At 36.8% G+C, this 10,931-nt stretch overlaps 1 protein-coding gene and 1 long non-coding RNA gene across 2 annotated transcripts; one reads left to right on the top strand and one right to left on the bottom strand.

Annotated features, from left to right (window-relative positions):
- Positions 1-2,141: 2,141 nt before the first annotated feature.
- On the bottom strand, positions 2,142-6,767 carry LOC111798608 (protein SMAX1-LIKE 4-like). Its single transcript, XM_023681857.1, has 3 exons — positions 5,096-6,767; positions 3,877-4,078; positions 2,142-3,788 (listed from the first exon to the last, which is right to left on the bottom strand). The coding sequence occupies exons 1-3, from the start codon at positions 6,274-6,276 to the stop codon at positions 2,208-2,210; spliced, it is 2,964 nt and encodes a 987-aa protein (XP_023537625.1). The 5' UTR covers positions 6,277-6,767; the 3' UTR covers positions 2,142-2,207.
- LOC111798609 lies at positions 2,578-5,006 on the top strand. Its single transcript, XR_002815726.1, has 3 exons — positions 2,578-2,704; positions 3,913-3,994; positions 4,377-5,006. It is a non-coding gene; the product is annotated as an uncharacterized LOC111798609 (long non-coding RNA).
- Positions 6,768-10,931: the final 4,164 nt, after the last annotated feature.

Here is a 10,931-nt window from a genome sequence, read left to right on the forward strand (position 1 = left end):
ACTTTTGCGAAGATAAATCTATCCTCAATGAGTGAAAGAAACTGGTTGTTTTTAAATTTAATAAGTAAATGTTATTGTGATGTCCCACATTGGTTGGGGAGGAGAACAAACCACCATTTATAAGGGTGTGGAAACCTTCGTTTAGCAGACGCGTTTTAAAGTCTTGAGAGGAAGCCCGAAAGGGAAATCCCAAAGAGGACATTAAAGCCTCGAGGGGAAGCCCGAAAGGAAAATCCCAAATTGGACATTAAAGCCTCGAGGGGAAGCCCGAAAGGGAAATCCCAAAGAGGACATTAAGCCTCGAGGGGAAGCCCAAAAGAGAAAGCCCAAAGAGGACATTAAAACCTTGAGAGGAAGCCCAAAAAGGACAATATCTGCTAGCGGTGGATCTGGGCCGTTACAGTTATGACATTTTGGTGTATGTTGAAAATGTAAGAACGAAGAGAAAAATTATATCAAGTGATTTTAAGAGTTGGAAAAGTCTGTGTTTTCAGCCACGCATTTGGGCTAAAACAATGAGAAATCATGGCTAAAACAATGAGATGATTTCTCGTATAATGACATTTCATGAGAATTGTTTTTGGCGAATGACGTTTTGGTGTACAATAGGTCAAATTTTCGGTGAACATTATAAAAAATCAATCTATCCATCAAGAACATTGGTTATTACGACTTTGGACATTGAAAAGTAATTTAGAAAGTCTATATATATATATATATATATCTAAAAAGCGGAAGAAGAATGATGTACTACTACTCACGCCTCTTAATCCATCTCCACCACCTGCTCATTTTTCTCCGTCTTTTTTCAATTCGACTTCCACCTAGGAGAAATAAATTGATAGAGAGTACAAAACCAATACCTAATACAAACACCATCTAACAAATGACCTTAAGACTGACCTGGTGTTTAAAGCTGAAACCGGACGTCTAAGACTTTACTAATTCAGGAAAAGTGGATCCACCAACGACATTCCGTCCCTATATAAATACCAATTATTATTATTATAAATCAAACAACAAAAAGAGAAGAATAATGATGAATGTTTGCATTGAGCTTCTTTCTATTAAATAAATAAAATAAATTAAAATTCTTCCCACTCAAAAATTCAATTATATTTCACTTTTTTATTTATATTTTTCAAATTTTAAATTTCTTTTTATTTTCCAATTCTATTTTCAAAAAAAAAAAAAAAATGTTAATCATGAGAGACCAAATCATTGCATCCAACGGTGGATGTGAGCCCTTTCACTTTCTTTATATATATATATATATATATATATTGAAAAAAAATAAAAAATAAAAATTATGTTCATAAAAATCATTATTTCTTTGGCCTATGATCATAGGGGAATCATAGCTTAACACTTTATTGGCCATACATTTTTGTTAGTGCCTATTCCCAATTCCCCTTTTTGTAAATCCCAAAATAAAATAAAATAATTTATTTATATATTTATCGACCGTGTATGAGAAGTAACTGATTGCTCGAGACGAATTATTTAAACAAATGGGTACCCTAATTTGTCATTTAAGTTGAATGATGTAGACGTTTGACAGATCTAATTAAGTTCGTTTTTTTCGTTTTATACATTTAGTCATCATTTCACGGCACTGAAAATTATAAAAACTAATTAAGATTTGATGATACTCCGAGAATAGATCTGGTGGAGACAGAGTGAGGCTTGTAGCTCAACGTGACGACGAATCACACTGTTGCAAGTTTGAATCCCTTCTCGCCTTTAACTGCCAAAAAAGGGACAAACTTTTTACTCTGAGGATAGTAAAATTATGATCAAAATAGCATACCCAAAATTATAGAACTTAAAGTAGTTAGATATTAACTTGTTTCTTTATGAACGATTTTTTGAGTTGTTTTATCGGATCGATCGTTCAAAATCTTTGGTCTCTATTCGGACCTAATGAAAAAAATGAGATCACTTCTTATGGACTCGTTGAGAATGATTTTGATCTAGTTCATGGTCTATTAGAAGTAGAAGGCGCTCTGTTGGGATTGGGATACGGACAGGAAAAGATTGCAGTCGATTTGATAATGATCGAGTGACATTGCTTTTTCGGTCTGAACCCAAGATTATCTTAGATATGATACAAAATGGATCTTACGTTCGAGAAAATTAGATTCAAGTGATGAAATACGAGAGTTAAGGACTAGCAAGAGATTTTACATTTTACATGAAGACCACTTTCAATCCATAGAAGAAAGTTTGATTTTTTTAGGGAGACAAGAACCCATATACCCTTCTTCGTGTTCTTCGTGTTCTTCCTCCAAAATGTGTTTTTGATCCAAACACAGCCTTATGTCTATACCCCCTTCCTGTTTCCCGCCATATCTACCACCTTCTAAGCTCGTTTGAAAAATCTCATTCACCCATTTTTCAAACACTTTGTTAGAAAATGAACCAAATCCCTCTAAAATCCCTTCTAAAACCCCCTCTTCCACCCTAAATCTACAATCCCAATTCCAATCCCAATCCCAATCCCATTTCCACTTTTTACAATTCTCCTCGTATGCCCCCGTCATTATCCGCCTCAGTTGCTCTCTGATTTCTGATTCTTGTGTTGATTTTGATTTCAGAAGGAACCGATTTGAGATCGATTCCATAAACCCATTTGCTGGTTTCAGATTGTACATCGTTGTTTCGCGCGTTAGATCGCTCGATATCGGACTTATCTGCCCATTTGGTAATGTTTGATTCGTTTCTGCATCGTCTTGTTCTTGTTTTTGATCTTCTTCGTTGGCTGCTTTTAGGTTGAGATCGATTGTGTTGTTGTTGTTGATGCTTGATTGTCTGTTCTTATTGATTCTTGCTTTCTTCGATTTGTTTTCGATTTCCCGTTCTGCCTTTCGCTTGTGTTTTTCCCTAGCGTCGATTTCTAGGGTCATCTCGATTACAGATGATGAAGAATCTCTGTTCTTCTTTTTATCGGAGGAATCGTCTTTTGTTAAAACGAATATCAATTTTTCGATGCGTTCTTCTTTTACTTCTCCGAATTTCCCACTCTCGAATCCATCTTCCAGGAATTTCATGAACTGTGAATCCGCCATTTCCACATCTTCCACCAAAATCACAAGCTCTCTGGTCGATTTCAATGCCTTCTCCACCATTTCAGATCGAGAAATCCCCATTTCTTCGCTTTTCGCGTTCAAGTTCAAGAAAAACTCAATAGATCCAAATACTGATTCTGCAATTGCTAGAGCCATCTTTCTCTTTCCAATGAAATCGTTTCCCTCCATCAAAATCCATTGAATCCGTTTCTCATTCTTCTTTGCTGAAATTACTGCTTCTGCTATGCTAGGAAGCGATTCTGATTGCCATGGTACATTCTCTTGCAGGACCTTCAAAATCTCTCCTCGTTCCGTCTTTCTTTCGCTTTCCATTTCCATGGATTCTGCTGATGAATCATAGAACAGTGGATTCCCCAGAGCTAGAGTGATCTTCACTTCCTTCCCCACCATATGTTTGAGAGAATTCAAGCTTGGTGATTCTCGATCTTGACTTTGTTTTGTTGTTGCATTTCCAAAATCAAACTCGATTGTTGTGCATGATTGTTGCCTTCTGAATCGTGGGACCAAGTTGGAACTCTGTAATGGCTTTGGTGTTTGATTATCTGTGAAGGAAATTGAATTTGATTCATCAAACTTTGGCCACCATGGATATGATGAACAGTAAGAGAAGCTTTTTCCCATCAAGCTTTGAGCTGAACCATCTCTGTGTAGGCTGCTGCAAAATCTGTTCCATTTCTTCCTTAGTTCCACAAACTCATCCTGTAAAATATGCAAGAACAAGAAAATTAAACGAATTGATTCTTATGTTTTTGAGCAATGAAACAACGTGATGAACAAGTTTTAGTACCTTTGAATGTGATTGATTGACATTATACTGTTGCAGCCAGGAGGGAACTTGCTTGGACTGGAAAGATTTCAAATGTTGGACTTCATTTTCGAAATTTGAAGTGCATTCAGCGCAGCAAGTAAGCTTTTCATGTTCTTCTTTTGCAATGAATTGCTTTGTTTCCCTGGTTTGAGAGAAGAAACTTGGCCTTGAATCATAAACACTGCATAAACAAAGAAAAAATAGCAACAAAAACATGAACACTAGCTAATCTGAAGCGAAATCATTGTTTGTAAGCATTAATCATGTAACGACCCAAGCCTACCGCTAGTAGATATAAGGAGAGGAGAACGAAGCATTCTTTATAAGGGTGTAGAAACCTCTCTCTAGCGGACACGTTTTAAAAACTTTGAGGGTAAGCCCGAAAGGGAAAGCACAGAGAGGACAATATTTGATAGCGGTGGACTCGGGCCGTTACAAATCTAAGTGAGGGTGACTAATGATTTTTCTTTCTTCCTCAGTGTTCTCTAATCCCCATTTCATTCATAGAAGCATTTTTCTGCAAATATGAGAGGTATGTTCATATTGCTTTCTGGCCCTGTTTTGAAAAAACTTAGCAGAAGAGAGAGAGATAAAGATGATTTGGGTTTCATATCTGCGAGTAAAACTCTGTAAAACAACACCATGCGTGGCTATATAATGACCAAAAAAGGGAGGAAACACAAGGACACTAGCCCATCTGACTTTCCCAGAAACACTTTTTCTTTTATGTTTCTGTCCTTATTCTCAGTCTGTCTTTAGGCTCCAACACAACAAAAGTACAACTACCCAACCCCTCTCTCTCCCCACATATATAAACTTCAAAATATTGATGATAATGGAGGTTCTCCATGCAAAATTCCAAACCAAGTAGTACTTTTTTCAGTCAAATTTGAAGAAACGGGAAGATACAAGGGTATAAAACAAAGAAAAACTAGGTATATATACAAGTTTTAGCTCCTAATGTTGTTGTAACGACCCTAAATTTTCTACTTAATCTAAAGTTGGTACTGTATGCATATCATGAATGCATCTTAAAACACTGGACTTACGTGTTCGAAAACAACTTAGCATACAATGTTCATGATATGTATGCAGTAGCGACTTTACGGTTGTGCTTTTCTAATTTAGTCTCCTTGTTGGATGAATGAGAGAGAAACGGTAAATATCGGAGTTATACCGAAGGAAACAAGGAATATACCTAGAAGTATGGAGAGTTAAGCCAAGTCCAGAAGAGGGAACAGGAACAGCATGAAGAGACCACTGAGTTTCAAGAGCAGGCTGTCTCATTTGACACCTCATGTAAATCTGATAACTCGCCATACCCATAACCCAAATCTTAGCCTTAGAACCATTGTTATTAGTATTAAGAAAATCCCCTTTCAGCAATCTCTCAATCTCCCCAACCAAGCGTTCAATTTCATCACTATTCCCTCCTTCCACAATCCATTTCAAGTCCCCAACATAAACCAGGACACCTCCGTCTCCATTATCCTTCACATACTCACCCAATTTTAAAGAAGAAGAACCCTTCATTAATGGAAGAAACTCCACAAACTTAACCCCTTTCATAACCTCAGGAACCTCCCCCATTTTCACTTTCCTCATAACCTCAAACACTACCCCTTCTGTCAGCCCAACAGAGTCCCCAACAACAACAACATTAGTTCTCAAATTATTATTGTTCTTCCCCAAGAAAGCCTCAAACACTAACTTAGTTGCATCAGTAGTAGGAGGAGGAGGAGGAGAAGAAGAGAAGAAAAAGGGGGTGTATGTGTTGGTTTGAGGAGAGAAGAAATGGGAAGAAATGGGAGAAGGAGGAGAGATAAAAATAGTGTTGTTGTTGTTGTTGTCGTTGTATTCTTCAATGTTGGTTTTGACAGCAGTGCTAGAGAAGCCAGCCTCTCTCATGACACGGCTGACACTCGGGTCGTCAAGAATGGAAATGATGAGATGTTGGAGCTCAACTTTGACGGTGAGAAGAGGGTGTTGCTGTTGTTGTTGGTGGTGGTGGTCGAGGGAGGAGGAGGAGGAGGAGCCACGGCGTTGGTGGGCTTGGGCGCGCTTGAGAGCAGCAATGAGGGCGTTGGATAAAGAAGGAGGGGAGTGAAGGAGAGGTGGGGAAGAGGGGAGGCGGTTGAGGGCGACATTGAAGCAGAGCTCGAGAGCTCTGGATTGGAGAGGGTGAGGAGGGTGGGATTTGAGGCAGGCGCGGCGGAGGAGAGTGGGGGGTTTGGAGTTATTAGAGAGGAGAGTGGAGGCTACATGGAGAGGAGTTACATGGGAATGGCCACGACGAGCGGCTAAAGAAAGGGAATGCTTCAGAACTGAAGCAGCCTCCGGTGTGAGGGTCTGCTGAGCTGCGCAAGTTCCTGATCGCATCACTTGCCCCACGCCCCCCTACCACCACCCCCTTTGTTAATGGAACCTCCTATTCTCTGCTGCTTCTTGCTTGTTTTCTTTACTTGTGATTCTTTCCCCACCTTCAACCCTTTTGGGTGTGTTGGCTTTGAGCTTTGCGTTTGAAGAAAGGAAGTGAAAGAGTTGGTGTCTTCTTTGGCTTGAGAATGAGAGAGATATTTGGATTTGGAGGCTTTTGGGATTTGGAAAATAATGAGCAAACCAGACAACTATCTTTATACTAAAACTTCATGCTGTGTTAGCTCCATCTGTTTGTTTCCCTTTTATTTTCCCTTTATCATTTGGAATTAAGTGGCATAAAGAGTAGACTGGTATGAGAAAATAAAAGTAGGTGGTGCCAGGTTCTCGAGCCTCGAAAGGGGTGAACAACGAGCAGTATGCCAATGAGGACGCTAGACCCTGAAGAGGGGTGGATTGTGAGATCCCATGTCAATTGGAGAGAGAAACGAGTGTTAGCGAGGAGGCTGGGCCACAAAGGGTGGATTGTGAGATCTCACATCGGTTGTAGAGGAGAATGAAAGATTCTTTATATTGGTGTAGAAACCTCTCCCTAGCAAACCACAAAACCTTTAAGGGAAACTTGAAAGGAAAAGCTCAAAAAGGACAAAGATTCTTTATATTGGTGTAGAAACCTCCCCTAGCAGACTGCAAAACCTCGAGGGAAACTTGAAAGGAAAAGCTCAAAAAAGACAATATCTACTAGCGGTAGACTTGGGTTCTTACAAGAATACATTGTTATGAAGTTACTACTTTTCCTTATTTACTTCAACAACGGTAATTAGCATCTATTCATTCCTGTGAAGTAAAAAACTCGAATCTCCATTACACTAAAAATGATCTTTTCACAACAAATCTAGAATATATGAAATACATTTCAAATATCATTAAAGTAAGCTCACTTACACGAACATTCTAGGACAAATCCAGATAACTTGATTGTTGATCGGATAATATTGTTTTGTTTTTATGTGATTTTTTTTCCAACACTAATTGCCTTATCTCACTTGATTACATACACCACAATGGCTGAATTTTTACTATTTTTTTTTTTTTTTAAGAAAAAGGGAATTTATTTTTAATTATATATAAAAAGTCCAATTAAAATGTAGCACTTTTTTGGGGAGTAGTGAAGGGAAGCATATTATTATTATTATATAAATAATAAAATTTATAGCATATGATAATATTTATCTCATTATTATAAAAAGCTGCAAAATAAGATTTTTCAAAACTCTCTCTCTCTCTCACCTCATCAGATAATATATACTTTTAATTAAATTAAAAACAAAATGGGATCATAGTCTATAGTTTATAATATTAATTACATAACAAAGAATCAAAACACTATGATTATGGGGTTTGTTCAACTCCATTATTTTATTTACAATGTTTTTTTTTCGTTAATATATATATTAAATATATTTTTTTCTTTAAATGTGGAGTCCATTTCTAGTGGACCCCATAATCTTCTTTTTTTTTAAATTATNATATATATATATATATATATATATATATATATATTTGGTTGTTCATGGTCATAGATCAGCTTCCCTCCTTTTAACACACCAACCTTTGAATGGGCAGACAGAGACAGAAGAAATTCAAAATATTTTTTTATTTAAAAAAAAAGAAAAAGAAAAAGAAAAAGAAAAAGGGATATTAATAAAGGTAAGAGAATTACTGAAAAAAGAGGGAATAGAATTTAGTGTGATGGAAAGAGAGTGAGAAATATGAATCTCTTTTTAGATTCTATTTTTAATATTTTCGTCTAAAGTTACATTTCGTATAGATTTATGATACATGTATATAGTGTGTTCGTATCTTAGTTTGCTCCACATATGTATTACAAATGATATCATGAGGCGGATGTAAAGCTAAGCAAATAGCTTCGGCTCTAAGAACAATAGACTGTGTTGGTTGGAAGAGATGTGAATTTGCTTGTTCGAACAAATTTCTTGAGTGTTTGCGCTTATTTATGGTAAGAAACAACTCAAAGTATTAATCGAAACGTCTTGTTGTATCTAGTGTTGCTCACCATTGGATCTTGTAGGATTCTCGAGATTTTTTTATCGAGAACCAAAAAATAATTTAGGTTGAGGTATATATCAAATTTAGGCACAGATATATGTAAAGTAGTATAAAATTTAGAGTTTCAGAAATATTCTCAATTATATGACATCTAAGTATAGATGTCACACTATTTATTTCTCTTTATAATATTCCAAATATTCCTAACGTCATATCAATATATTCCTCAAACCTATATTTATAGTTTACTTTGTAATTCTGTGAGATCTCGCATCGGTTGGAGAGTGGAACAAAGTATTTCTTATATGCATGTAGAAACCTCTCTTGAATAGTCGTGTTTTAAAACAGTGAGACTGATAGCGATAAGTCTAGGCGGTGTGCAGAGAGGACGTTGAGCCCGTAAGGAAGATAGATTGTGAGATTCCACATCGATTGGATATGGGAACAAAACATTTCTTATATGGGTATGAAAATCTCTCCGTAGTAGACATATTTTAAAACAGTGAGAATGACTACGATACGTTCAGGCGGTGTGTAGCGAGGACGCTGGGTCTCTAAGGGAGATAGATTGTGAGATCCCACGTCGATTGAAGATGGGGAAAAACATTTCTTATATGGGTATGAAAATCTCTCCCTAGTAGACACGTTTTAAAACAATGAGACTGACAACGATATGTTCAGGCGTGTGCAGTGAGGACGCTGGCCCCTAAGGGGATAGATTGTGAGATTCCACATCGGTTGGAGACGAGAACAAAACATTTCTTATATGGGTATGAAAATCTCTCCTTAGTAGACACGTTTTGAAACAGTAAAGCTGACGACGATATGTTACGGACTAAAACAAACCATATCTATTAGCAGTAGACTTTTTGAATCGTATAAAAAAACGGGTTATTGTGAGGCCAACCGTTGTGGAGAGACAACATTTTATTCTCCAAGTACCCAAAAAAGCAAAGCTGTGTCTACTCTCCTACCCACCATTATTGCCTCTTTTTTCACTCTCTATACAAACTGCAATACCCTTTGTCATAATCTCATCATTCTCATTTCCATTTCCAACCACCCACTTCAAAGCTTTTCTTCTTAATTTAAACGAAATACTAATTTTTAAACCGACCCGTTTCGTCTAAGGTGAAGATTTAAATCTACGATCGAGAGAGGTAGGGTTACTACCAATCTTTAAGCCGACCCGTTTTGTCTAAAGTGAAGATTTAAATCTACGATCGAGAGAGGTAGGATTACTTTGTGTTTAAATATAAATAAGAAGAGGTAGGAGACTTACCCATGAGAATAGTGACAGATCTTAAACTTTATATTGAAGGACAAACAAATTCATATCGAGTTAAATTATAAGTTTTAGTTCTCGAACTTTTAGATTTGTTTCTAAGTTACTAGGGATGAATATGGGTTGAGTTGGAAAAATCTTTTCGATCCACCTCAAATTTTGGATTGGTTGGGTTGGTGACTTGAACAACTGGAAAAGTCACAATTCAACCTAATCTAACTCTCGATTTTTAGATTGGATTGTTGAGTTGTGCTTTTCTTTTTAATTGTTTTCTTACTTATCTACCATAGACGTTACATTAATAACTAAAATCTTATAGAGTTCAAACAAGTCACAATACATCACTAATATTATCTACAATAAACCGAACCTAATCTAACGCTTTGGTAGATTTGCTCATCAAGCCGACATGTGCCCCTTCCCCAGTTGTACTCACATGACACAAGCGTGTCGAGCGCCTTCTAGCTCTCATCTCGCATGTGGCTCAGGCTTAGCCTCGGTTCAATGGCTTTGCCTTGGCTTATCCGGCTAATTCGACTCATTCGAACTATTTTGGACCACATTTTTTACTATATGGGCCCTCTCTTATTATTTTGGACTGTCCCATAGCCATTTTTTACATTATTGTAAGCATTTGAGGTCAGTAAGATTCCTATTTGCTCAATTTATATAATTGTGAGATGAAGTATGGAATCATTCGATATTTTTAAGGTGAGTTAAGCTCATTAGTATATTCTAACCTGATGTCGTGGTCCCACGTAAGTTTGAATTGGATTACAAAGGACAAATTTTGACTAGCACAAGGATAAATCAAGTCACTCTAACTTAAGCTAACCAAGTAAGTGACTTTACTATTAACTTGGTTGGATGAATTGAAGTAAATATGAACCATACGAGTTCTGAGGCCCTCCATGTGCCATATTTTATGACGGTTTGAAATGTATATATATGGCCACTTGGTGGGTCCATATGTGCGTGAGTCGTGTATAGAGAAGTACTACACATCCAATTTTGCCCAACCAATTCAACCCCAATAGAGTTCATAATCCAATTCAACTCAACACTTTATTTTTTAGTATTGTTTGGTTACATTAATAACTAAAATCACATCAAGTTCAAATATCAAACATTTACAAGTCACAGCGTATTACTAACATCAGTTACAAACATTATTATTATTTTTTTTTTCACTTTAAACTTATGACATGGTAGGGTTGAATGTTGTAACCCTCTTTTCGAGTTGGCCGGGATGACCCAACAAAAGAAAAAAAAAAAAAAATGCCAGCTCGTAAATCAAATTTTT

This window comes from Cucurbita pepo, chromosome LG07 (assembly GCF_002806865.2).
Source record: "Cucurbita pepo subsp. pepo cultivar mu-cu-16 chromosome LG07, ASM280686v2, whole genome shotgun sequence".
NCBI classification, from domain to species: Eukaryota; Viridiplantae; Streptophyta; class Magnoliopsida; order Cucurbitales; family Cucurbitaceae; genus Cucurbita; species Cucurbita pepo.